At 44.7% G+C, this 27,857-nt stretch overlaps 1 protein-coding gene across 6 annotated transcripts in view; it reads left to right on the forward strand.

The window, feature by feature from the left end:
• The window catches only part of NMNAT2 (nicotinamide nucleotide adenylyltransferase 2), a 200,787-nt gene that overhangs the window by 144,419 nt on the left and 28,511 nt on the right, over positions 1–27,857 (forward strand). For 5 of the 6 annotated variants that reach the window (XM_029227327.1, XM_029227332.1, XM_029227329.1 and 2 more), the window contains 6 exons: positions 16,354–16,442; positions 17,225–17,292; positions 19,514–19,592; positions 23,001–23,127; positions 24,685–24,765; positions 25,921–25,965. In XM_029227327.1, coding sequence (XP_029083160.1) covers positions 16,354–16,442; positions 17,225–17,292; positions 19,514–19,592; positions 23,001–23,127; positions 24,685–24,765; positions 25,921–25,965 — 489 coding nt within the window. The remainder of the gene's footprint in view (positions 1–16,353; positions 16,443–17,224; positions 17,293–19,513; positions 19,593–23,000; positions 23,128–24,684; positions 24,766–25,920; positions 25,966–27,857) is intronic. The other variant, XM_029227331.1, reaches the window with a different exon arrangement.

Here is a 27,857-nt window from a genome sequence, read left to right on the forward strand (position 1 = left end):
ATAATAAACACTCATTAAATTTTTGTTAGGGAATGCCCGAGGTTCAGTTTGCTAGGCCACAAGGATGGTTCCCTTAAAAATATTTTTTTTTTTAGCCCCTGAGCAGGAATAACTCTGCCTAGAGGGACTCACAGTTTGTTTTCTTCCTTTATTAGCAAGTGCTTTCTGAGATTTAGAATGTTTACAAATCCAAACTGCCTTTGTGAAATTCACAAACAAGGAAAATGCAGGCAGCTCTAGCTGTGAATACAACTCAGAAAAGATCATTTCTAATTGCAGCTGAAAAGGAAAAATCAAGTTAGTATTGATGTCCTGACCACAGTGTTTCCTCCATTAACTGCCTGGAAGAGGAGAGTAGATTACACATCAGCCAGGTTCACTGAGTAGCCAGGAGGCAGACGAGACATGTCTGTGTCATGTCTCATGAACTATTATTAATGGAAAAATCACCTGTGTTGGTGGGTCCAGCACAGCCTGTCGGGAAGGTAGATTTACCTGGTTCCAAGTGGCCTGGCATGAGTTGTGAGACACAGTGGATCCTTGGGTACCAAGGACAGGACATGACAATGCCACTGGGAGCCTCGGGCTCCTCCTCTGTGAGACTAGGAGCAAGGAAAGTAGACCAAATGGAGGGTGGGTCAGACCAGCATGTAAAATGTGAGAGTGATTTGGTTCTGTCCCTGGGACAGAGCTGACGGACAACAATAGACCATAACTTGGGAAGCTTGGCATGAAATTAAATTCCAGGGCCCTAGCTATGGCTTTGCCAGTGGGTTACCTGCCAGTGTTGAGAAATGCCCTTGTCATGCAAAGTGGTGGTAGTGGTGGAGTCGAGGAGGGAGGAGAACTTCTTTTGTGGGTACCCTACCATTGCAGGGGCTTCCCCACCTGTCTGTAGTCCCTTGCTATTCAAAATATAGTCTACACACCGGCAGCACTGGTCTCATTTGGGAGCTTATTAGAAATGCTGCATCTCAGGCAGGGCCAGGTGTGGGGTGAGGCCAAGGGGGATGGCCCCCTCCAGTGCAAAATTTAAGGGGGCACCCTGAAACTCAGTAATCAAAATAAATAATATTTTAAAAAATCAGAATTAATGCAAAAACCCGTGATGAAGAAAATATCTTTTTTTTTTTTTTTTTTTCGGTACGCGGGCCTCTCGCTGTTGTGGCCTCTCCCGTTGCGGAGCACAGGCTCCGGACGCGCAGGCTCAGCGGCCATGGCTCACGGGCCCAGCCGCTCCGCGGCATGTGGGATCCTCCCAGACCGGGGCACAAACCCGTGTCCCCTGCATCGGCAGGCGGACTCTCAACCACTGCACCACCAGGGAAGCCCGAAAATACCATAATTTTAAATGAAGACAGGATCTGACCCAGCACTTGAATGATCCTGCCCCTCTCACCTCACCCTAATCAAGGCCCTGATCTCAGGCCCCACTCAGACCCTTGAAATCAGAATCTACATCCTAAAAAGATCCCCAGAGGATTTACATGGACATCAGCTTGAGAAGCCCTGCTTTCAATGACACCTCCCGGCCTTAACAACCCAAAATCTTGGAATCCAGATAGTAACAAAACTGCAAAGGGATGAGGAGAGATAAATTTCCAGAAGCATCTAACCCCCGAGTTTTCTAGCCATTTGCTTGGATTTGCACACTGCCACCTTAAAATTATACATCGTTTGGTGGTTTAGTGTGAATTCTTTAAAAACATTTTCTTTTGAAACAAATATAGATTCATAGGGAGTTGCAAAGATAGTACCGAGAGATCCCATGTGCCCTTCACCCAGTTTCCTGAAATGCTTACATTTTATGTAACTACAGTACAATATTAAAATGAGGAAATTGACATTGGTATAAAGTGTATGTGTAGTTATATGTGATTTTATCACATGTGTAGATTCATGTAACCAACGCAATTAAGATACAAAATGAGTCCACCACCACAAAGATATCCCTAGAGCTACAGCTTTATAGTCACTCCCACTTCCTTTTCCCGTACCCCCATCCCTAACCTTTGGCAACCACTAATCTGTATAATTTCTGAGAATGTTATGTAAATGGAATCATACAGTATGCAACCTTTAGAGATTGGCTTTTTTTCACTCAGTGTGATGAACTGGTGATCTATCTCAATTGTTGCATTTATCCTTTTTCCTTTTTGTTTGTTCCAAATCAGTTTGTTCCTTTTTTGTTGCTAAGTAGTATTCCATGGTATGGATGTACCACAGTCTAACCATTTAGCTATTGTAGGCCATTTTATTTGTTTACTGTATTTGGTTGTTACAAATAAAGCTAATATGAGCAATCCTGTACAGGTTTTTATGTAGACATGGTTTGATTTCTTTGGGATAAATACCCAGGAGTGCAACTGCTGAGTAATATGGTAAATGTGTTTAGTTTTTTAAGAAACTGCCAAACTAGTTTTCAGAGTAGCTTGCCATTTCACATTTCCACCAGCAATGTACAAGGAACCCAGCTTCTCTACATCCTTGACAGCACTTGGCATCGTCATTCTTTTTTCTTATAGCCATTCTATTAGTGAATAGGTATATCTCCTCATGGTCTTAATGTACATTTCCTCATGCTTAGGGGTACTAAACATCATTTCATGTGTTTATTTGCCATCCATCTGTCCTCTTCAGTAAAATGTCTTTTCACGTCTTCTGCCCATTTTCTAATTGGATTGTTAGTTTTTTTACTGTTAAGTTTTGAGGGTCCTTTCTATGCTCTAAATATGAATCCTAAGACATGTGGATTGCAAATATTTTCTCCCAGCTTATAAATTGTTTTTTTAATCCTCTTAATAGGGTCTTTTGTAGAAAAAAAAAGTTGTTTATTAAAGTCCAATTTATTGCTTTTTTTTTTCTTTTATACATCCTGTTTTTGGTGTCATGTCTTAAGAGTCTTCACCAAGCCCTGGACCCAAAGATTTTCTTGCATATTTTCATCTAAAAGTTTTATAGTTTTACATAATTTAAATCTATGATTCATTTTGAATTAACTTTTGTATAGAGTGTTTTTGTTTTTATTTTGTTTTTGGTCTATGGCTGTCCAGTTGCTCCAGCACCATTTATTGAAAAGACTACCCTTCCTCCATTGAATTGTTTTTGCACCTTTGTCAAAATTCAGTTGGCCATCCTTGTATGGGGCTGTTTCTGGACTCTCTGTTCTAGTTCATTGATCTATGTGTCTACCTCTCTGCCAATACCTCACACTCTTGATTACTATAGTTGTATAATAAGGTTTAAAATTTAGACAGATCGATTTTCTCACTTTATTCCTCTTTTTTAAAAAATGGTATTAACTATTTCAGCTCCTTTACCTTTCCATATAAATTTTAGAATTATTTTGTCTTCATTTATGCAAAAAAGAAATTTTGCTGAGATTTTGACAGGAAGTACATTAAATTTATATATTAATTTGGGAAGAATTAATATCTTTGCTATGTTGAGTCTTTTAATCCATAAACACAGTATGTCTCAACATTTTGTTAGATCTTCTTTGATTCTTTCATCAGCATTTTGTAGTTTTTAGCATATAAGTTCTGTATAAGTTTTATTATATTTATTCCTAAGTATTTTATTTTTTGAAAGGTTATAAGTCATCCTGTATTTTAAATTTCAGTTTCCATGTGTTTTTTTGCTAGCATATAGAAATACAATTGATTTTCTTATGTTGATCTTATATCTTATGATCTTACTGAACTCACTTATTAGTTCTTGGAGTTTCCTTGTAGATTTCTTGGGATTTCTAAGTAGACTTTCATGCCATATGCAACAGAGATAGGTTTTTGTTTTTTTTTTCTTTTGATCTCTTTGTCTTTGATTTCTTTTTCTTGCTTTGCTGAGCTAGCTAGAACTTCCAGTACCATGTTGAATAGCAGTGGTAAGAGCAGCTGTCCTTGCCTTGTTCCTGATCTCAGGGAGAAAGCATTCAGTCTTTCGTCATTAAGTATGATGTTTGCTGTAGGTTTTCATGGATGTTCTTTATCATGTTGAAGAAGTTCCCTTCCATTCCTACTTCTCTGAGTTTTTATCATGAATGAATGTTGAATTTTGTCAACTGCTTTTTCTGCATCAATTGATATAATCATGTGATTTTTCTTCTTTAGCCTGTTAATGTGATGAATTACACTGAATGATTTTTCAAATATTGAAACAGCCTTCCATCACTGGATTACATGCCACTTGGTCATGGTGTATAATTCTTTCTATATATAGCCGGCTTCTATTTGCTAATACTTTGCTAATGATTTTTGCATGTTTTGTACTCTGCCTGGTTTTGATGTCAGAGCAATAGTGACTTCATAAAATGAATTGGAAAGGGTCCCCTTCTTTTCTATTTTTTAGAAGAGACTCTAGAATTTTTTTTAAGTTTCAGTTTTATTAAGGTATAATTGACATATACAATTTTAAGATAAAGTGTACATCGTGTTAATTTAAGTATACATTGTCAAAGGATTCCTCTCATGTAGTTAATTAACACATCCGTCACCTCACATATTTACATTTTTTTGGTGAGAACATTTAAGTTCTACTCTCTTAGCAAATTTAAATTAGATAATACAGTGTTATTGCAATACTGTGATTTATAAGAAATATAGATGTGGTCATTCAGATGCCCACATACATGTTTCTCATGTATATTTGGTCTTTGTGCACAGTTTCTGGCTCACAGCTCCCCAAACCCTTGGAATTTCCTGAGCAATAAGAACAATGGAGGCATCTTTCGTTATAATACTTGGTCTCTTGCTTCAGTTCCTTTCCACCACAACTAGGCTAATGTTGATGAGGTGACTTTTGGAAAGCAACTAAGAGAAGAAGGTAGGAACTTTCAGCACCACCGTCTGATTTCTGGGGAAGAGGTGGGGATGTAGGTTGAATCAGTCACCAATAGCCAATGATTTAATCATTCATGCCTAAATAATGAAGCCTCCATTAAAAACCCAAAAAGCAAGGGGTTTGAAGACCTTCTAGGTTGGGGAACCAGAATGCTTCCACATACCACTGTGCCATGCCCCAAATTCCATGAGACCCCCCAAACTCCACGAGTACAGAGACTCCTTTGTTCTGGACCCCACCATATGTATCTCTTCTTCTGGCTGTTGATTTATATGTATCCTTTAATACCCTTTGTAATAAATTGATAATCTGGTAAGTAAACGGGTTTCCTGAGTTCTGTGAGTTGCTCTAGTAAATTAATCAGATAAACGAGGTGGTTGTGGGAGCCTCTGATTTATAGCCAGTTGGTCATAAATACAGGTAACAACCTGGACTTGTGACTGGCATATGAAGTCCAAGGAGTGGGTCGTGGGAAACTCCAGTTTGTAGCTGCGTGATCAGTCAGAAGCACAGTAACAACCTGAGCTTGGAATTTGTCATCCGAAGGGGAGGAGGCAGTCTTGTAAGACTGAACCCTTAATCTGTGGGATCCAAAGCTCTCTCCAGGTAGATGAGTCAGAATTGGGTTGAATTGTAGGACACCCCACTGGTGTCCAAGAATTGCCTGGTGGTACGGGAAACCCACACACACATGCACACACACACACGCACACACATTGGAATTGGGTGTTAGAATCATTTTACTTATCAATCAATTATAGTCACCATGTTTTACATTAGATCCTTCTGTGGCACTGGTTTTAATTCTTCTTTAAATGTTTGGTGAAATTCTCCAGTAAAACCACATGGGCATTATGCATTTTTATATTCAGAATGTGACTTGATCCTCATAACAACCTTGGAAAGAAGGCATTTAACAGATATGGCAACTTAACGCTCAGAGAAATTAAGTGACTTACCCAGGATCCAGAAGTCTTATGATCCCAAGTTCAGTGTTGTTTCCACAGTACCACAGTTCCTGAGTTAGATATCACTAGACTTTTCAAGCATTTAGAATTTATATGGGAAACAAAGAAAGAGTAATTGTATCTGCTCCTTGGCCACTTATGTTTAGCTGGGTTCCAGTTTCTTTCTTTTTTTTTTTTTAATAGATCTTTATTGGAGTATAATTGCTTCACAATACTGTGTTAGTTTCTGTTGTACAACAAGTGAATCAGCCATATGCATACATATGTCCCCATATCCCCTCCCTCTTCAGCCTCCCTCCCTCCCTCCCTATCCCACATCTCTAGGTCATCACAAAACACCGAGCTGATCTCCCTGTGCTATGCAGCTGCTTCCCACTAGCTATCTATTTTACATTTGGCAGTGTATATATGTCCATGCCACTCTCTCACTTTGCCCCAGCTTCCCCCTCCCCCACGCCGTGTCCTCAAGTCCATTCTCTACGTCTGCGTCTTTATTCCTGCCCTGCCACTAGGTTCATCAGTACCATTTTTTTTGTTTAGAATTCCATATATATGTGTTAGCATACGGTATTTGTTTTTCTCTTTCTGACTTACTTCACTCTGTATGACAGTCTCTAGGTCCATCCACCTCACTACAAATAACTCAATTTCGTTTCTTTTTATGGCTGAGTAATATTCCATTGTATATATGTGCCACGTCTTCTTTATCCATTCATCTGTTGATGGACATTTAGATTGGTTCCATGTCCTGGCTATTGTAAATAGAGCTGCAATGAACATTGTGGTACATGACTCTTTTTGAATTATGGTTTTCTCAGGGTATATGCCCAGTAGTGGGATTGCTGGGTCATACGATAGTTCTCTTTTTAGATTTTAAGGAACCTCAATACTGTTCTCCATAGTGGTTGTATCAATTTACATTCCCATCAACAGTGCAGGAGGATTCCTTTTTCTCCACACCCTTTCCAGCATTTATTGTTTCTAGCTTTTTTGATAATGGCCATTCTGACCGGCATGAGGTGATACCTCATTGTAGTTTTGATTTCCATTTCTCTAATAATTAGTGATGCTGAGCATGTTTTCATGTGCCTCTTGGCCATCTGTATGTCTTCTTTGGTGATATGTCTATTTAGGTCTTCCACCCATTTTTTAGTTGAATTGTTTGTTTTTTTTGATATTGAGCTCCATGAGCTGTTTGTATATTTTGGAGATTAATCCTTTGTCCACTGTTTCATTTGCAAATACTTTCTCCCATTGTCTTTTCATCTTGTTTATGGTTCCCTTTGCTGTGCAAAAGCTTTGAAGTTTAATTAGGTCCCATTTGTTTATTTTTGTTTTTATTTCCATTACTCTAGGAGGTGGGTCAAAAAAGATCTTGCTATGGTTTATGTCAAAGTGTGCTTTTCATGTTTTCCTCTAAGAGCCTTATAGTGTCCGGTCTTACATTTAGGTCTTTAATCCATTTGGAGTTTATCTTTGTGTATGGTGTTATATAGTGTTCTAATTTCATTCGTTTATATGTAGCTCTCCAGTTTTCCCAGCACAACTCATTGAAGAGGCTGTCTTTTCTCCATTGTATAGTCTTGCCTCCTTTGTCATAAATTAGGTGATCATATGTGCATGGATTTATCTCTGGGCTTTCTATCCTGTATCATTGATCTATATTTCTGTTTTTGTGCCAGTACCATACTGTCTTGATTACTGTAGCTTTGTAGTATAGTTTGAAGTCAGGGGTCCTGATTCCTCCAGCTCCGTTTTTCTTTCTCAAGATTGCTTTGGCTATTCAGGGTCTTCTGTGTTTCCATACGAATTGTAAAATTTTTTGTTCTAATTCTGTGAAGAATTCCACTGGTAATTTGATAGGGATTGCATTGAATCTGTAGATTGCCTTGGGTAATATAGTCATTTTCTCAATATTGATTCTTCCAATCCAAGAACATGGTATATTTCTCCATCTGTTTATGTCATCTTTGATTTCTTCCATCAGTGTTTCATAGTCTTCTCAGTACAAGTCTTTTGCCTCCTTAGGTAGATTTATTCCTAGGTATTTTATTCTTTTTGTTGCAATGGTAAATGGGATTGTTTCCTTAATTTCTCTTTCTGATTTTTCATTGTTAGTGTATAGGAATGCCAGAGATTTCTGTGCATTAATTTTGTATCCTACAACCTTACCAAATGCATTGATTAGTTCTTGTAGTTTTCTGGTGACATATTCAGGAGTTTCTATGTATAGTATCATGTCATCTGCAAACAGTGACAGTTTTACTCCTTCTTTTCCAATTTGTATTCGTTTTATTTCTTTTTCTTCTCTGATTGCTGTGGCTAGGACTTCCAATACTATATTGAATAAGAGTAGTGAGAGTGGACATCCTTGTCTTGTTCCTGATCTTAGTGGAAATGTTTTCAGGTTTTCACCCTTGAGTATGATGCTTGCTGTGGGTTTGTCATATATGGCCTTTTTATGTTGAGGTAGGTTTCTTCTGTGCCCATTTTCTGGAGAGTTTTTATCATAAATAGGTGTTGAATTTTGTCAAAAGCTTTCTCTGCATCTATTGACATAATCATATGGTTTTTATTCTTCAGTTTGTTAATATGGTGTATCACATTGATTGATTTGTGTATATTGAAGAATCCATGTATCCCTGGGATAAATCCCACTTGATCATGGTATATGATCCTTTTAATATGTTGTTGGATTCTGATTGCTAGTATTTTGTTCAGGATTTTGCATCTATGTTCATAAGTGATATTGGTCTATAGTTTTCTTTTTTTGTGATATCTTTTTCTGGTTTTGGTATCAGGGTGATGGTGGCTTTGTAGAATGAATTTGGGAGTGTTCCTCCCTCTGCAATTTTTTGGAAGAGTTTGAGAAGAATTGGTGTTAGCTCTTCTCTAAATGTTTGATAGAATTCACCTGTGAAGCCATCTGGTCCTGAACTTTTGTTTGTTGGAAGATTTTAAATTATGGTTTCAATTTCATTATTTATGATAGGTCTGCTTACATTTTCTAATTATTCCTGGTTCAGTCTTGGAAAATTGTACCTTTCCAAGAATTTGTCCATTTCTTCGTGGCTGTCCATTTTATTGGCATATAGTTGTTTGTAGTACTCTCTTATAATCCTTTGTATTTCTGTGGTGTCAGTTGTGATTTCTCCTTTTTCATTTCTAATTATTGGATGTGCGTCCTCTCCCATTTTTTCTTGATGATTCTGGCTAAGGGTTTATCAATTTTGTTTATCTTCTCAAAGAACCAGCTTTTAGTTTTATTGATCTTTGCTATTGTTTTCTTCGTTTCTATTTATTTCCGCTCTGATCTTTATGATTTCTTTCCTTCTACTGACTTCGGGTTTTCTTTGTTCTTCTTTCTCTAGTTGCTTTAGGTGTAGGGTTAAATTGTTTATTTGAGATTTTTCTTGTTTCTTGAGGTGAGATTGAATTGCTATAAACCTCCCTCTTTCTTAGAACTGCTTTTGCTGCATTCCAGAGGTTTGGGGTCATCGTGTTTTCGTTGTCATTTGTTTCTATGTATTTTTTTATTTCTTCTTTGATTTCTTCAGTGATCTCTTGGTTATTTAGTAGCACACTGTTTAACCTCCATGTATTTGTATTTTTTACAGTTTTTTTCCTGTAATTGATTTCCAATCTCATACTGTTGTGGTCAGAAAAGATGCTTGATATGATTTCAATTTTCTTAAATTTTCTGAGGCTTGATTTGTGACACAAGATGTGATCTATTCTGGAGAATGTTCCATGTGCACTTGAGAAGAAAGTGTATTCTGCCACTTTTGGGTGGAATGTTCTATAAATATCAATTAGATCTATTGGGTCTACTGTGTCATTTAAAGCTTGCGTTTCCGTATTTATTTTCTGTCTGGTTGTAAGTGAGATGTTAAAGTCCCCCACTATCATTGTATTACTGTCAATTTCCCCTTTCATGGTTGTTAGCCTTTGCCTTTTGTATTGAGGTGCTCCTATGTTGGGTGCATAAACATTTATAATTATTATATCTTCTTCTTGGATTGATCCTTTGATCATTATATAGTGTCCTTCCTTATCTCTTATAACAATCTTTATTTTAAAGTCTATTTTATCTGATATGAGTATTGCTACTCCAGCTTTCTTTTGATTCCCATTTGCATGGAATATCTTTTTCCATCCCCTCACTTTCAGTCTGTATGTGTCCCTAGGTCTGAAGTGGGTCTCTTGTAGACAGCATATATATGGGTCTTGTTTTTGTATCCATTCAGCTAGTCTGTGTCTTTTGGTTGGGGCATTTAATCCATTTACGTTCAAGGTTATTATCGATATGTATGTTCCTATTACCATTTTCTTAATTGTTTTGGGTTTGTTTTTGTGGATTTTTTTCTTCTCTTGTGTTTCCTGCCTAGAGAAGTTTCTTTAGCATTTGTTGTAAAGCTGGTTTGGTCATGCTGAATTCTCTTAGCTTTTGTTTGTCTGAAAAGCTTTTGACTTCTCCGTTGAATCTGAATGAGATCCTTGCTGGGTAATCTTGGTTGTAGGTTTTTCTCTTTCATCACTTTAAGTATATCCTGCCACTCCCTTCTGGCCTGCAGAGTTTCCACTGAAAAATTAGCTGATAACATTATGGGGATTCCTTTGTATGTTATTTTTTGTTTTTTCCCTTGCTGCTTTTAATATTTTTTCTTTGCATTTAATTTTTGTTAGCTTGATTAATATGTGTCTTGTTGTGTTTTTCCTAGGGTTTATCCTCTGTGGGACTCTCTGTGCTTCCTGGACTTGGGTGGCTATTTCCTTTCCCATGTTAGGGAAGTTTTCCACTGTAATCTCTTCAAATATTTTCTCAGTCCCTTTTTTTTTCTCGTGTTTCTCTGGGACCCCTATAATTTGAATCTGGTGCATTTAGTGTTGTCCCAGAGGTCTCTGAGATTGTCTTCAATTCTTTTCATTCTTTTTCTTTATTCCGCTCCTTGGCAGATATTTCCACCATTTTGTCTTCCAACCCACTTATTCATTCATCTGCCTCAGTTATTCTGTTATTGATTCTTTCGAGTGTATTTTTCATTTCAGTTATTGTGTTGTTCATCTCTGTTTGTTTTTTCTTTAGTTCTTCTAGAAATGTTAAACATTTCTTGTATTTTCTCAATCCGTACCTCCATTGTATTTCTGAGTTTCTGGTTCATCCTTACTATCATTACTCTGAATTCTTTTTCAGGTAGATTGGCTATTTCCTCTTCATTTATTTGGTCTTGTAGGTTTTTACCTTGCTCCTTCATCTTGGACATAGTTTTTTTGCCATCTCATTTTTTCCTTTTTTTTATGAGTGGGATTGTGTTCCTGTCTTACTGGTTGTTTGACCTGAGGCTTCCAACACTGTAGTTTGTAGGCTGTTGGGTAGAGCTGGGTCTTGGTGCTGAGATGAGGACCTCCAGGAGACCTCACTCTGAACAATATTCCCTGGTGTCTGAGGTTCTCTGGTTTGGACTTGGAGCTCCCATCTCAGGAACTTCAGCCTGACCCCTGGCTCATGAACCAAGATCCTGCAAGCTGGGCATGGCAGCAAAAAAAAAAAAAAAAAAGGTGAACAATAACAAAGTAAAAAATAAAATTAGACTAGGAAAGTAACCACTATGTTAGGAAAAATATAAAAATAAAAGTATAGATGAAACGACAACCAGAAGGTAAAACAGAACCACAATAGTAAAAAGGAGGAGGAGAAAAAAGGTGGAAAAGGCCTTGGCTGTGGAGGGTGGGGCCTAAGCAGTGGCGAGGTTTCGGCACTGGGTGGGGCCTATGCTTAGTAGCCACAGGGCTGGAAAAGGCAGGGGTGGGGTGGGGTAGAGATTAGGCTCAACAGAACAGAAGGGGCCCAGGCGTGCCTCCCACCTCTGGTCTCAGAGCGGGGGGCACCCCACCTGGCAGCCCAGCAGGCTTCCTGGGCTCTAGTGGGCAGGACAAATGCCCTCCATTCCTCTCTTGCTCCTCCTGTCCTGGAGGGTTCCTCCCACCTGCCTCTCCTGATCTCTCCCAGCCTCTAAGCCCCCAGGACCAACCCAGCCCAGAGGGAACCTCTGAGGGCATAGGACCCAGCCAGAGAGAGCCAGGCAGACTTCCCTGGCCGATTGGGCAGTGGAAATGCTGGGCCCCCTCCCCCCTGATCCAAGCCCCCGAGGGTCCCTCCAGGCATGGAAAGCCCTCCCTCATCTCAGCCACCCCTCAGGGGCGCCGGTCCTGTCTGGACTCCACTTCTCTTCCACCCTCAGTCCCCCCATGTCCTACCGGTTTGCTTGGGGGTTCTTCCCACCTCCTTGGGTGTTGGGGTCTCCCACTAGTGTCCGGCAGGCACCCTAGTTGTGGGGAGACACGAACTCTGCGTCTTCCCACACCACCGTCTTGACTCCTCCAAGATTAAGTCCCTCCAGTTTCTTACTTGCCTGACATTCCATTCAAATTAGAGGATACTAAGGCAACAAGTGAATTGCAGAATATGAAACCTAGCGCTATTAGTACAGTCATAAAGGTATGGTCTGAAATATTGATGACATGGCATTGCATTGACACATCCAACTGCAAAGCCCCAGAGGCAAAGCAAACAGAATGTCTGGAGAGAGGAGGAAATCCATGGTCCCTGAACATTCTCTGGGAAGTTTTGATGGGTCATCTTCTTCCTGTATCCCTCATCACCTGGCCCAAAACTTCCTGCCAAGAATGATTGTCTCCTTTAAGGCAGGATTTTTCACCATCTTCACTATCCCTCTGTGAGTTTTTCTTCAAGCTCAGAGCATGTCACTCCCCATGTTCAATAGCCTTCAATGATTCCCTATTATCTATACTTTTCATCTTTATGGTTATTGTCAATGTATGTCTATTGTTCTCAAACTTTAGAGAGCAAAAGAATCACCTGGGGAAACTAATTTTAAAAGTAGACTAAGTCCCAATCCCAGAGATTTCGACTCAGTAACTCTGGACGAGGACCTAAAAATCTGCATTTTAATAGCCTCTCCCTGGTAATTCCAACGCAAGTGGTCCATAGAATGCATGTTGACCAAACAGTGGCATAAAAGTCACACTCCTTGCCTGGCTTTCAGGACCCTTTGAAGTTTGATTCCCACTTGCTTAGCCAACAGTACCCCTCCCTCACCCTCACCCCACCCCTACCAGGCCCCCTACAGCCTAACCCTAGTAGTTAAGACTAAACCAGTTGATAAGCATACTTTAAACTGTGCAATTTCTGAATATTTGCTGGAACTCCTCACACTCCTTGGAAAGACAAAATTACCTCTCTTGTCCCTTTTCACACATGCCCTAGTATCTCACAGAGTTGTTCAAACTATAGGTTGCCACGCATTACTAGGGTGTGACCAGATTTTTATTTAAATTTGTAATTATTAGCATAGAATGTACTAGAAAATATTGTAACATGTGTTTCAGTTAATTATACATAAACATACATATGTATGTATTGTGCCAGGATATAAAATGTATTTCTTACTGTGGGTTGTAGTAAAACACCACCAACAACAACAACATTGAAAGCCACAGCTATAGCATTCACCCAGTTTGCCTCTCATTAGAGCTTTCTGTTTCTCCATTATTGTGAACCTTTGGAGAATAATAAATAAAGCCACTCTTATCCCTCTAGGATCCATCATGGTATTTTGTGCTCAATAAATGTTAACTGAATTGATTTGACTGCATGATCACAATCATGACTCTTCTGTGTTTAACTATTTCAGATCAGGAATCCTTTTTTAGGGTGTAGGGTTGGGGCTATCCCTTTCAAAAATTGCTTCTTTGTGAGACAGTGAGCTTTGGAGCATTGCCAGGGGAAGTGCCCCCTCATCTTGGCCAGAGGGAAAGGATAACATTTTCTAAGGCAATGAGGTTGCTTGGTGCAACCTATTTCCCTTGGAAATTCTGGAGTGTGGTCTGAGGAATGGAGTGGGTGGCTCTCCTGACAGACATGGCCCAGTGGAAGGAAACCCTAAGGGAAGGTGGCTACATGAGCTTCTAGGTATGAGCATTTGTTGAACAAGCATTACTCAATAAACAAGCCACTGTGCTGAGTGCTTAAGAGCCCAAGAAGTCTTTGGCATGGGTGACAGACTGAACTACTTGTGGATTGCTTTTCTTAAGCCTGTACAGTGTGTCAAGTGGCAACAGAACAAGCCAAGGTTGTTTGAATGTAAATCGTCTTACACTCTCCTTGCTTCTCACGTGCATGTTAACTGCACATCTCCTTTAGCTGTGCGTTTGGGACCTCTTCTCTACAGCAAAGTCCCTGGCTTTGAAGAATTCAGTACAGAAGGGGAGTAAAGACACAAACTTTCGGAAACAATTTCCAGATCATATCCCTTGAACAGGATGCACAGGGAGCTAGTAGGTCAGTAAGTCCAGCAAAGGGGGATGTTGCCAGGGTAGGCATGCTGGATGAGGGGTGGAGCTGAGCTTCAAATGAAAAGCTTGGGTAAGTGGAGAGTAAAGAGAGGACACTTTTTCTAAGATAGGGAGACGAAGGAAGGTCTGGCTTATTGCAGCAGAGGGTATGTGACAGCCAAAGCCCATATGGAAATGATCTTAAGGAAGACTGGGGTATAAAGGGAAGAGAGGAGGGGCTATAGAATTTATTCAGATATCCAAAAGGTTTTGCTACAAGGCCTTCAATTTATTCTTGACTCAGAATAAGATTTGGAAACTAGTGAAGTAATATCACTCTTTTAAAAAGCAAAGATGACACACGTTATAATGTTAGAAACTGACAATACTGAATGCTGGTGAGGATGTGGAGCAACAGGAACGCTCATTCACTGCTGGCAGGAATGCAAAATTGTACACCCACTTTGGAAGATAGTTAGACAGTTTCTTACAAAATTAAACATACTCTTACTGCATGTTCCAGCAATCACACTCCTTGATACTTACCTGAGTTGAAAATTTATGTCCACTCAAAAACCTGCACGTGAATGTTATGTCAGCTTTATTCATAATCAGTGAAAACTGGAAACAACCAAGATGACCTTCCATTCGTGAATGAATAAACAAACTGTGGTACGTCCAGACAATGGACTATTATTCAGCAGTAAAAAGAAATGAGTTATCAGGCCAGGAAAAGACATGGAGGAACCTTAAATATGAATTGTTAAGTGAAAGAAGCCAGTCTGAAGAGGCTACATAGTGTGTGATTCCAACTATTTGGCGTTTTGAGAAAGACAAAACTATAGAGATAGTAAAAAGATCAGTGGTTACCAGTGGTTGGAAGGAGGGAGAGAGATGAATAGGTAGAGAGCACAGTGGATTTTGAGCGTGGAGAAACTATTCTCTATGAAACCAACGTGGACACATATCATTATGTATTTGTCAAAACCCGCAGAACCATACAACACAAAGAGTGAATCTCAATGTAAACTATGTCCTATAGTTAATAATAATGTGTCAATATGGGCCTATCAAATGTAAAAATTATACCGCACTAATGCAAGATAGTAATAACAGGGGAAATGGGGTATGTGTGGGGGGGAGGTCGGAAGATGGGGGGACTGAATACATAGAACTCTGTGTACTATCTGCTTAATTATTCTGTAAATCTAAAACTGTACTAAAAAAATAAAGTTTATTAACTACTTTTTTTTGGGGGGGGTATTAACTACTTTTTAAAAAAAACTTTAAGAGATTTCACATCGAAGAAAAAAAAAGAGGCAAATGTGGTGAGAGTTAAAATTTTTAAGAGAGCAAGCAGGGTGATCCTGGAAGCTTGCTTGTAAACTATACAGCCAGTTTTGCTACCTAAGCCCCTGTTCCCTTACAGAATCCCTCACCTACACAGTAAATCCACACCACCTTCCCTCAGCTGTGGTAGCTCAGGACCTGTTGGATTTGTACAATGAACCACCTTAGAAGAAAGACAGAACCAAAATCTTCATCACTTCTTAGTTTGCTAAATTGTCTCATGAAAATGAAATTGGGCTTGTCTGGTAAATTTGAAAAAGCCAACATCGTGACTTTTTTTCAGCAGAAAACAAAGGCTTTTCTCTGGCCGAACTTTTCTCAACCAACTGTAATGTTGGTTTTCTGGTCTGATTGTTAATTCTCCCTAATTATGTAGAAGGCCCTTTAAATTTGCTTTGGTGATTTTCCTCTTCTGAGTAACTCCATGAGGCAGTCAGCCCACCTTTCATATTATAAGAAGGCTTCTTCTTTTTTCTTTTTAAAAAATGACTCCTTCACTTCGGAATAATTTCTGCCTGTGATCATAATGGTTAATTCCAATTAGTTGCTCTTTTGGCTTTGAGTGAGGTGCTTGTTTTAAATCTCTCTGAGCTAGTCCAGCACTGGACCTTTAAACCTGGATTAATCCCCTTGACTTCTAAATCCTTTTGCTTTGGGGGCTGAAATCTGGTTCCATAACCTTTAGAATCACCAATGTTTGCTTTGAAAGTTGGCACTTTCTATTTAAATGGCAAGAAAGATGGGAAATAAGCCTCACAGAGCTGAACGTATTGATTTCAATGATCACCTCTAATCCACACCTTTCCTCTTTAATAATGTGAGGTTTTCTTCTCTTAATTAGAAAGAGCCAGAGATTATCTACACAAAACTGGAAGGTTTATTGTCATTGGTGGGATTGTGTCTCCTGTCCATGACTCCTATGGAAAACAGGTGGGTTCCTCCTTTGCCCCTCTCCTCCCTAACCCCCCTTCCTGACCCGATGCTTCCTCTGATGTAAAACTGCTCCACTGCCATCTACGATTCCTGGAAACGCAAAACACCCATTAGCAGGTGTCCTGCTTCCCATCTCTGGACCACAGTCAGACCTGAGCGAATGGGGGTTGGGCAGCAGCTGGGAGGAACAGCTGCTAGCGACCAGGCCCAGTCAGAACTCATCCATGCCATGTGACTCGGCACGGATGCCAAACTGGGGGCTGGTTATGGGCTGGGCAATCTTTCCTGGGATTTTAGGAGAAAAAGGCCTATGCCTCCTATAATCGGATTTAAAATTCATTTCGCTGCCCCTCCCTCCCTGTCACACGTCCCAGAAAATCTAGAAGCCCTCCCAGACCTCAACCTCCTCCCCCAGATACAACTTGGTGGGCTCTGGGGAAGTGACCCAGCCAGATGGACCCGGGAAACAAGGCAACACTCACCACGTTAAGTCTCCTCTCTGTGCTGGGTACACACTGGCTTCTTCATCAGTGGAGGCTCACCTCTGACCCTGATGGGGGAGGAGAGTATACTGCACACACCCTCCATTCTTTCCCTCCCACCCACCCTGCCACTCTACGCTTGTGTGTAGCAGGGGGACATGTGGAGGGGTCACACCTTCATTCTCTGTCAGCACTGAAAAATGCTGCACTTTTATAATGGGCTGGCTTAGGATGGAGTCTTAGGGAGTCTGTGGGGAGCAGAGTGAGCCTCCCAACAACTGCTCTGTTGCTTCCCAGGGCCTTGTGTCGAGCCGGCACCGTCTCATCATGTGTCAGCTGGCCGTCCAGAATTCCGACTGGATCAGGTAGGACTGGCCTGATGATGCCAGAGGTGGGTGGCCCAGGGACACCCTGGGAATGGGTAGAGAAAAGGAAGAGTCCCCACAGGAGTGGGGAGGCCAGGGGAGAGATTAACCGCATGCAGGCGATAATAACGTAAGCATTCTGGGGTGGCCTGATGACTTTATTTTTTAATCAATTTATACAGCCTGGGGAACTAAAGAGGGAGCTTTTGGTGTTTCATCTGCTCTGGCACGTTTGGATTCAGGAGTATGCTCAGAGCTTCCACAAACATCATTGGGATTGGGGTGAGGCAGGACCAGAAAATCCGAGATGCCTCTCCACTTCCATCCGTACTCACTTCCATGAGCTGTCACTACCTTTCAGGGAAGGTCCCCCGGCTTTGGCTATTTTCCATTCCTGTTCAGGCTTCCTAGGGTCCCATGATGACAGTGGGACAGAGGTGTGGGGCAGGGTGGGGGTGGGGGCAGGTCCAAGCACTCACAGCCTTTCCTTCAGACGGTCCCTGCGCAGACGGTCCCTGCACAGTTCTAAGATGGCAGACACCATTATCCACTGTGCTTGCAGTGTAATTAAAGCAAACCTCCACTAATTATGCCCCCCAAAGCTCCTACAGTTATAATTTGCATGAGAAGATGACGTTTTTTAAAAAGATAACAATACACCATTTGTATTGTGTTCCCCGCCGCCCCCCCCCCCCCCCCCCGCCGCCTCGTGGAAAAATAAGCAGCACCTAGAGGTTTCCAGGAAAGGAGAGAAATGAAGGGCCGCTGACCTCAGAATGAGGGATGCAGAGAGTTAGCGGAGAAGAGATGGGGTGGGTGGAAATGGGAGCAGTGAAGGAAAGCAACAATAATAATTAAATAGTGATCCGTGCCATTTGTGCGCAGTGATTTGTGTGAGCAGTGCATGCCCTTTACAGACTTTCTCATCCCCTCCCTCCCCCTGAGACAGAGGTGAGGTTGGGAGACAGCTCAGGAGAAGTCAAGGAGTTTGAGAGGGAACAGCACATCTGTGGTCAAGTCAGTGTAGAAACGGAGCCTCTTAGCACGGCACCTCATGATCTCCGGGGAAAATGGGGTCCAGTGGGGGAAATACTGAACAGGAGACTGTTACTGCTTGTATGTGATTAGAAGATTCTGAAATAACTCCCTCATTCATTCAACAAATATTCACTGAGCACTTACTGCCTGCCCTGCACTGCTCCAGGCACTGGGAAAATCAGAATTCCGCGAATTGAGGTCACCAGAGAGGCTTGGAGATAGCTCTAGAGATGGGGCATGGGTGCGCAGAGTCCCTGAACATGGGGGAGCCTGTTTAGCCAGGTCAGGTGTCTACCCATCTCAGGGGGGAGGGTAGTCAGGGATCTGGGGGCTCAGGGCAAGCTGGATTGCTAAGTGTTTTCAGTTCATGAGATCTCATCTCTGGGAACCTTAGGTGGGCTGTGAGGTGGGGCTAGGGAGGGAATGCTCAACTGCTAAGGACGTGTTTGAGGAACGTCCCAATTTAGCAGCTCATTAAGTTGGTAATTAAGCCCGAGTGCTGCATCCGTCAGGGGCTGGATCCCTGCTCACTTCACATCCCGTGTGCAGCAGGGGTTGGCCAGTCTGCGGGGCTGTACGTTCCGGTCTGGCTGCCATGCCCACCTCCATGCCCACAGGGCACCCCACTGCACAGGGAGTCAGACATGGGCAGATTCCCCAGTTCAGGTAACTGCAGTCGCCACTTGATGAGGGCCTGGCTCATTTCATTCTTATCACAGTCCTATAAGGTCCAGAGGAGAATTCCCATTTTGCAGGTAAGAATAAGAGCAAGACACTATACTAAGCATTTTGCATAGAAAACTCATTGACCCCTTCTAATAACCCCGCAAGAGAGTTATTATTGTTATTATTGTTATTCCCATTTTACAGATGGGAAAGTGAGCACCAAAAAATCATATAACTTTCCCAAAGCCCCCCAGTTGGGAAGGTCTGGTGCTGATACTAAACCTGGCCAGACCAGTACCAGCAACTGTTCATGTAAGCCTGTGTCAAACTCCTCTCATTTTACAGTGGGGAAACTGAGGCTCAGGAAGGTGTTTCAAGCCCATGTTTTACCTGATTCGAGGTCTAAGTACTTGGTATGACCAGGTCTGCTAAGCTTTTTGAGCCATGTCATTGGAAGGAACCAATAAGCAAAGAGTGTGAGAATGGAAACCAAGGGAAACATCTTTCCTGTTGTCAGGGTGGACCCGTGGGAGTGCTATCAGGACACCTGGCAGACAACCTGCAGCGTCCTCGAACACCATCGGGACCTCATGAAGGTAAGCTGGGCCAGGCTTAGGGTTGGGTGGACCACGGAAGCCGGGCAGGCCAGGGAAAGGATGCTGCTGGCCTACTGACCTGTTGTTTCCTGCTTCTCCGCCAGCGGTGGGGGAGACCAGGCTCTGAGCAGCACCACGGAGGGCAGTGAATTAGGGACCCAGACCAGCGCCAGAGGCTGCTTCCTGCCTTGTCCCCCTCCTCGATATGACTTGGGGCAGTTTTCATCTTCTGGCAGTAAGTTCAAGGTGGGATTCAGGAGACCACAGCTGGAAAGCTTCAGAAAGTGAGGAGAGAAGGAGAAGCGAGCAAAGAAAGGAGGAGAGAAGGGCACTGGGCGAAGTTACAAGCAGCCAGGTCCTCCTGCCACACCCCCTGGGGACCCATTGGTCCTCTTACCCCAGCGTAGGTTGCCGCGACTGCCGTACTTCATACCCGCAGGCATCGTACTGTCACGCACACTCATTCCTCCTCACAGGAGTCCACGGGCAGACAGTGTTCTCATCTCTGTTTTTCTTTTTTTTTGTTTTGTTTGCGGTACACGGGGCTCTCACTATTGTGGCCTCTCCCGTTGCGGAGCACAGGCTCCGGACGCGCAGGCTCAGCGGCCATGGCTCACGGGCCCAGCCGCTCCGAGGCATGTGGGATCTTCCCAGACCGGGGCACAAACCTGCGTCCCCCGCATCGGCAGGCGGACCCTCCACCAGTGCGCCACCAGGGAAGCCCTCATCTCCGTTTTATTTGTGGGTAAAAGGGAGCACAGAGAGGTGAAACAGGGCATCTGAGGACACACAGTGACTGCCTAGCCCACACAGATGGCTGCCTAGGGCTTGTGGCCGTGTGCAGTGACGAGGAGCTGGTTGCTAGGTAAGCACAGGTTCCTCACCAGCCAGCAGCACCAGTCAGCGTGTGCAGAAAGCACCCTTCACAGATCGATAGCAACCCATCGACTCCCAACGTGCGGGGGTGAAAAGCGGTGCCATCAATAGCAAGAAGCCTGACCCACCGAGACGAGACGCAATCCATCCTCCTTGCCTCCGCTGACCCTGATGCACAGCCCTCCCCAGCCCCAAACAAGGATCAGAATGGTATCGTCCTGACACAGGGGGCGCCTCCATCGCATCTGTGTTTGCTGTCAGAGGGGCCTTTCAGAATCTTCTCCTTGGGGAGCTGCCAGCAGCCCCAATGCCCCCGCTCTCCACCTGCTGTGCACAGTGCTTTGTTTGAACAGATGTGGAATTCTGGGGCTCCAGACCATCCAGGGAGTCAAGAGCAAGAGAAGTGGAGAGGACTAGCTGGCTGTTCCTTCATCTAATAAGCTTTTCCCCCATGGAATTGAAGAAAACCCATCTCCTTTCTTTCTGCTTTCAGAACCCTTCACACACATTCCGAGTCTTCCCTGGTCCCTTTGGAAGGACTCTGATGTAGGGTGGCCCTCACTTGCTCCTCTGGGCTTGTCTCAACAACAGCAGTAATAAAAGACATCCCATCTTACTGTATAAGGATGTACCCGTCAGGAGAGGCTAAGATTCGCAGACATCCTTTAAATCTCAGTGGCTTCACACTGGGGGCCTGTGCACCTTCTCTTCACCCAGGAGCCTCAGGCTGCATGATGGAAGGGAGGAATCAGGGACATGCCTGAGCCCTGGCTCTACCGGCCAGAAAGCCTGGCTGCTGTTTTGCTGTCTAAATGTCTGGGCTTCCCGAGCCCTCCCTCTGTTACTCAGGCCCAGAAGCATGAGTCTGGGCCCGAGATGCTTGGCCAACGACCCACAGCTGTTGCAGCGATGCTCACAGGCCGGCAAAGAATGCCAGTCCCGATGGCCCCCCGCCTTGGAGTGGGAGCTTGGAGCTGCTCGTTAACTCCCAGTCTCCCCGGTCCCAGCATCAGGCCGGTGTTCCTGGCATGGAGAGTGGACCTGTTGGAGAGAGGGACATGGAGCTTAATAGGTGATGCAAGGCTTTGAGAATGTGGGAGCCTGTGGAGGGCAGAGTGGGGCAGGTGGCCAGCACTTTTCTTCTCCAGCATAGAGCAAGTCGAATGGGACAAATGATGCATGCGGCAAGAAGAAGAAAATCCTCAGCTACCAGACCGGTTATTTAATGAGAATGTGGCGTTTTCTTTTCTGGATGTGAAATCATAATAAAAAGGAGGCAGACTGTCCCTTCCACTCCACCAGCCGCAGCCGGACAGAGAATCCCACAAAGCAGGCTAAGAAGATCCTGTGGTCCCCAACCTCAGCCGGCTCCCAGCTGCTTGCTGTCGTGACCATCTCCTGTCAGGAACGTTGCAGAAGTGACAGGTCACCCCACAAGACAAACGCCTGCCCTTCCAGGGCTCGGAAGGACTCACGTTCTGCTCTGCCTGCACGGTGGTGTGTGGAAGATGCCTTTGGAGGGTCACCCCAGTCCTGGGACTTGGTGTCCTCTGGCAGCTGGACTCAATAATCCAGAAAGGGTGGTGGGCCAGGGATTGAGGGGAAGCTGGCTTTCAGGGAAGGGACCTTGAATAAGCAACAGCCCTCTGAAGCTAAACAGATTGAAAATTCACCCTTTGTTTCTCTGTTGCCCAATAGTTCCACTCCCCGCGGGCAAGGGGTGTTGCTTCTGGGTCAGCTGTGAAGAATGCTGCGTTATCAGCTCTGCGTTTTCTGTAGCACTAGAGAGGAGCAGCAGGCCAGATAACACAGGACAAAGGATAATACACATAGAATTTCCGATTGGCTCTGGAATGTGTATTCACCCTCTGAGCAGGCGCAAGAGTTCCCAGAACGCCGCCCTCTTCCTGCAGCACAAACACACCCTGCTCCGCCTGGCACTGCTCCCCAGCTTGGCCCTGTCATTGGCGTCTCTGGCCTGGAGAGGCGGCAGGTGGTGATAGCGCCTGGTGTTTGCACGACCTTTCCCAAGCTTGCACAGCCCTTTTGCAGACATGACCTCATTTGAGCCCCACGAAGCAGGCAGGGAGGGCAGGCATGCATGTTCCACAGAAGGTCACAGCATGTACAAAGTTCCTGCCAGGAGCCAGATGCTCTAAAGGCGCTCTGTGTATGCTCGCTCGTGTAGTCCTGCTGCAGCCCAGAAGGGTGGCTCTTTTGCCTCTCTATGTTAGGCTCTTGAGCTGAGGCTCCAGAGCAGGTAACTATCCAAGGTCTCACAGCCAGAAGGGGGCAGAGCTCAAACTTGACCCCAGGTCTGTGAAACAACACATCCCACGCATTTCTCACCTCCTGCTAGCCTAGTGTGGTCACGGTGTGGCTGGGTCTAGAACCCACCTCCAGTCCTCGTTCTCAGTTCCAGGACACCTCACCGTGATGGACAAGCAGATGAGCGTTTGGAGATAACTGGGAAAGGCTTTCATAAGTCTCCTGGGCTAACCACACTGACTCTGCCCTTCTTCCTTCCCCCAGCGGGTGACTGGCTGCATCCTCTCCAATGTCAACACACCCTCCATGACGCCTGTGATTGGACAGCCCCAAAATGAGACCTCCCAGCCCATTTACCAGAACAGCAATGTGCCCACCAAGCCCACTGCAGGTAGGGGAACATTGGTGTAGAGCAGTGGCTCTCAAACTTCGGAATCGCCTGGAGGGCTTGTTAAAATCCAGATCGCTACGCGCTGCCCCAGAATTTGATTCAGTGGGTCTGGAAGAAGGAAGAGAATTTGCATTTTTAAAAAGTCAATGCTGATGCTCTGGTCCAGGGACCATACTTTGAGAACTCTTAATGTAGGGCATCAGAGAGAAATAGTCACAATAATAGAGACAGGAGCAGAGACAGAGAGAGACAGGGGTGATGGTGTGCATTTTAATATAAATATGATTGCCTTAAGTGGGAATTAAAGACAAAAGGCAGCATTTTTCTCTGCCTTTTCTAAGGAGGTTGAGGATCTTGCCAAGGTCACACAGTAAGGAAGTAGTAGGGCCAGGAGTCCAACCCAGACAGTCTGCAGCCAGAGTCCCACACTCTTAGCCATCCCTTCACTGACAAAGAGCAGGGGTCCCCCAACATTCACCCAGCACCTAGTACTGTATGCTTGCACGGTGCTCAGTGCTTTACACGGGTTCTCATTTAATGCGGTAATTCTGTGATATAGATATTATATTCCCATTTACAAAGAGAAAACTGAGCTTCAGAGAAGGTGAGTGATTTGCCTAAGGTCACACAGCTCAAAAGTGGAAGAGCCAGAATTCATATTCAGGACTGTCTGATTCCAAGGTCCATGTTCTCCCTAATATTTTCTTCCAGGCCAATTGCAAGAGACAGATCCTGGTATTACTTTTCAAGCCTAGAGACCATAATCTATTTGGTTATCAGTCTATCATAAATAGGGTAATTCACAAGGATGAGCCAGAATTTCATAGTTTGCATATAGCTACGTCTGGGGGCTCAGAAAACTTCTCTGGATTAGAGCTCAGAAAGATCACTGAAAACCAGATCCTTCTCAGCCAAAGTAGGATGTCTGATTATTCTAAACACCATCTGAAAGGGAAGGAAGGCCTTTGCCCAGCAGAAATTACTCCAAATGAGTTCTTCGCCACAGGCTGAATCTCTGTGGATTTGGGTGTTACCGTTTAGTGTTGGGGGTGGCTGAAGAAATGCACATGATATTAAAAAACGAAAAATGCAGACAGGGCACAGGCCCTCTAAATGTAGACTGTGATCCAATTTATGTTACGTAGACATATCTGCATTAATACACATAATAAAAATGGAAGAAAATTAAAAATATATGCATACTTTAGTGGTGGTTATCTCTAGCAGTGGAATTATGGGTGCTTTCTATTTTCCTTTTTATATATATTCCTCTTCCATATTTTCCAATTTTTCAACAGTGTAATAAACACGACCAGAAAATAGATTCCCATCTAGGGCTCAGAATGCTTGTGCCTTGGACTGGGAATGAGAAGAGGGAATTTGGGCTGTCATATTTCTGTTCTTTCTTTTCACCCTCCTACTGCCTCCATGACCCAACCCCTGCCCCTCCAGTGCAGCCCCACTGTTTACAGTGGCCCAAATGTGGGACTGACGCGAGTGTGAGTTGTGAGTGGTTCTCTCCGTCTGTCCCTGTCTGTCTTGCTCTCTCTCCCATAGCCAAGATCCTGGGAAAGGTGGGAGAAAGCCTAAGTCGGATCTGCTGTGTCCGCCCACCAGTGGAGCGCTTCACCTTTGTGGGTAAGGGAGCAAGGACCTTCTTTACCAATCCCGCCTCTTTTCTTTCCCTCCTCCCTTTGTTCATTCACCAGACAAGCCCCAGCACCTGCTGTAGGATGAGCATCTATAGAGCAAGAATTGGGAGAGAAGAGAGGATGTTACCAGGCCTGCAGGGCCAAGGTGTGATGGGAGCCCAGAGGCGTGATCATCCTGGCTTAGGGATCCTGGAGACCTTTTCCACTCCTCTCCCCTCCTTGGGCTGTTCTGGTCCTTCCCTCTAGAGAAGGTGTCCATCCGCCTGAGAGTTCTCAGAGGCCCAGCATCCTCCCTCAGGTCCTCCCAGCTCTGGCAGTGTCAGCACTCCTGCTGAGAGGCTAAGAACACACAAGCCCTTTCCTTAATTTTCTCCATTTTTTTGCTGCTCCCCTAAGGACTCAGCATAGATAAGAACAGCTGTCTCTGGGGCTCTTTCTCCTACAAACCCCAAATTCGGCTCTGCAGAGGAGCTGAAGGTCTAGCCCCCATTCCTTTGACTCTTTGGGGCTGACTTCTGCCATTTTTCAGATTTCCAATTTCCAACCTGGAATAGGAACTAAGAGGGATGGTTGAGGAGGCAGGGGGCCAGGATGGCGTCTCCATGGTGCTCTGCACGCCGTGTGCCCCGTGTGGGCGTGCACACTCAGAGCACATGGTAAAGCCTCTGTCCTTCACTTCTTTCCCGGGCTCTCCATTCTGCCACGTGAAAAATCTCAGCGTACTCAATTTTGCTTGTTCTTTGAACCAGAACGCTGAACGGGAGAGGGCCGCCTCCGTGTGACACTACAAGCTGTCACCCTAGGTTCAAGGAAGTTGCTCTTGTGGCCAGCCTCCCCTAAATACAGAAGGAAACAAAAGGCGCTCAGCATGAGCATGTGTGTGTCCGTCATTGGCAACCCAGCCAGGCTGTCCAATACTGAAAGTCCCAGAACAGTGAATCCTGCCTCTGGAGCCTGAGGAGATGCTCCCTCTCCATTTTAAGCTGGATGGTGCTCTCCATTTATGCTACTCAGATGTCCCTACTCCCACCCAATCACCCCATCCCAGGTTCTCCCTCTGCGGAGTCTCTTGTACAGAACGCGCATCAGGTACGCGGAAGTTGGTTCCCTGATGCTTCTGCATTTCCTCTTTCCTCCCTAGATGAGAATGCCAATCTGGGCACAGTGATGCGGTACGAGGAGATTGGTGAGTGGGGCTGGGCAAGTGGGAACATTTGGAGCCACCGGCCTCCACCACGGGCAAAGTGGGGGAGGGGAGAGCCTTGCAAACCCTGGGCGGTGTTTGCAGCAGGGTCTGCTCTTAGAGGGATAATTGATTGTTCCCAAGCTAAGATCATATTCTTAGTTCTCTCTCCTTTAACATCTCCATACTAGATTCAGGCAGGTTTCCAGGAGGTAGGATGGGATCAGTTGGCAATTTTCCCTTCAGAGCCTCTTCTCCCTCATTCAGAAGTCATGGAAGTTGAGTTCATTGCCAGCCAGAGAGACTCTTCTCTTGCCCAGAGCGCTGTGCCTGCGGCAGAAGAGCTCCCCTACCTTCCTCAGCAGAGGATTCTGGCGTTTGGAGGATGAGGAGAGACGGGGCAGAAAGCCACACCTGTGACCTCCCCCGCAGCCTTGAGTAGAGACTAAGGCCCCGACTGTGTGTGAGGGCAGTGAAGGCCCCGGGCCAGAGCAGGTGGAGGGTGGTTACACGGAGCTGTCAGGATGGGAAGGAGCTAAGCCCCCATAGAAGTGAGCTGAGTCCTGGGCAACCCTAGGAAACAAACCAGGAAACAGATCTTTCCAAGGTTCCAGAATAAGTTAGAGACACAAGTATCTGAAGCCGGGTGAAGGGCAGACAGCAAGAGTGGAGCTGGGGCTGATGCAGCTACCAGGTGACAAGGAGGGTCAGTGACAGTTGGAATGCTTGAAATTCTAGGATGAGGGGCAGCCTGGTGTCCAGCTGACACGCTTAATCTTCCACTCGAGCTGCAGAGATGCTCCAGGCACCCCCTCCTAGAGGTGGAGGTTTAGGGCTGCATCTGGGCACTGGGTTCTCCCAGGAGGCCCAGCAGATGTGATGTCATTTCAAGGAACTTCTCTGGGGCCTGTCCCCTGATCCCAGGCAGTGGTGCACCTGAGTTGGCTCATATTTATTCGCTAGGGCCATGTGTAAAATTTTCAGGGATCTTACCAACCAGTGGTTAAACGCAGTCTATACTAAAAATTAAATTACATTAAGTAACAGTTAAATACATTGTATTCAAAACAAGTATTAAGTACTCAAAACTCCTCACTTCCCAGTTCTTTTATCAAGTTTTAATAGGCTTTATTTACCAGCACATGGCTGTCTGAGGACCACAGGAAAGGGCGCCTGCCTTTCTGGATGCTTCCCAAAGCCAGCAGGAAGAAGCATGCAACCCCAGGTTCCACAGCCCCAAACACCCAAAAGCCCTGCACTCCCCCTTCCCTGCGGTTCCACACCTGGCCAGGAACTACCTTCCCGGGGAGGAAGTCTTCTCGACCGGCCCAGCCGAGCTCAGAGCAGTCTTCAGACTTTCAGCTCTATTCCAATGTATATTTTCCTCCGACACCTTGTTCCAGGAAGAATGCATTGTGGCCCAGCTTCAGCTGGGATCTCTGTACCTTGCCAGCACCCAGGGCCCGTGTATCAGGCTGTCCCGCCCTGGGGAGTTCCCCCTCCTACCGAGAGGCAATGCAATGGGTGTTTGTTTACCCGGCCACGCTCCTAGCTCCTAGCACTCCACCTTTACCATCTCACTGCAGCCTTGCGAGGCGCAGGGCTAGTCTTAGCCCCATCTTACTCCTCTTTCAGAGAAAGGAAAGCTGAGTGGCTACAGCTGTCTGGATGGATTGTGGCCTCGTGTGGTACAGGTGGCAGCTGCCTCAGTGTGCAGTGGGGAGTGGAAGGGGCTGCAGGGCCTGGGGCTTTGCATAACCCGGATTCCCGGGAGGAGAATGTGGCAGGAGAGTGCTGATTCTGGCTCGCTGGATCCTGAACTGGGGAAGAAAGTTGGACCCAGAGGAGGTCCCAGGAAGGGAGCTTGCCTGGCCTCTAGACCACTGTGCTGTGAG

Source organism: Monodon monoceros, unplaced genomic scaffold, assembly GCF_005190385.1.
Source record: "Monodon monoceros isolate NGI ecotype Baffin Bay Population unplaced genomic scaffold, NGI_Narwhal_1 Super_Scaffold_18, whole genome shotgun sequence".
Classification (NCBI taxonomy): domain Eukaryota; kingdom Metazoa; phylum Chordata; class Mammalia; order Artiodactyla; family Monodontidae; genus Monodon; species Monodon monoceros.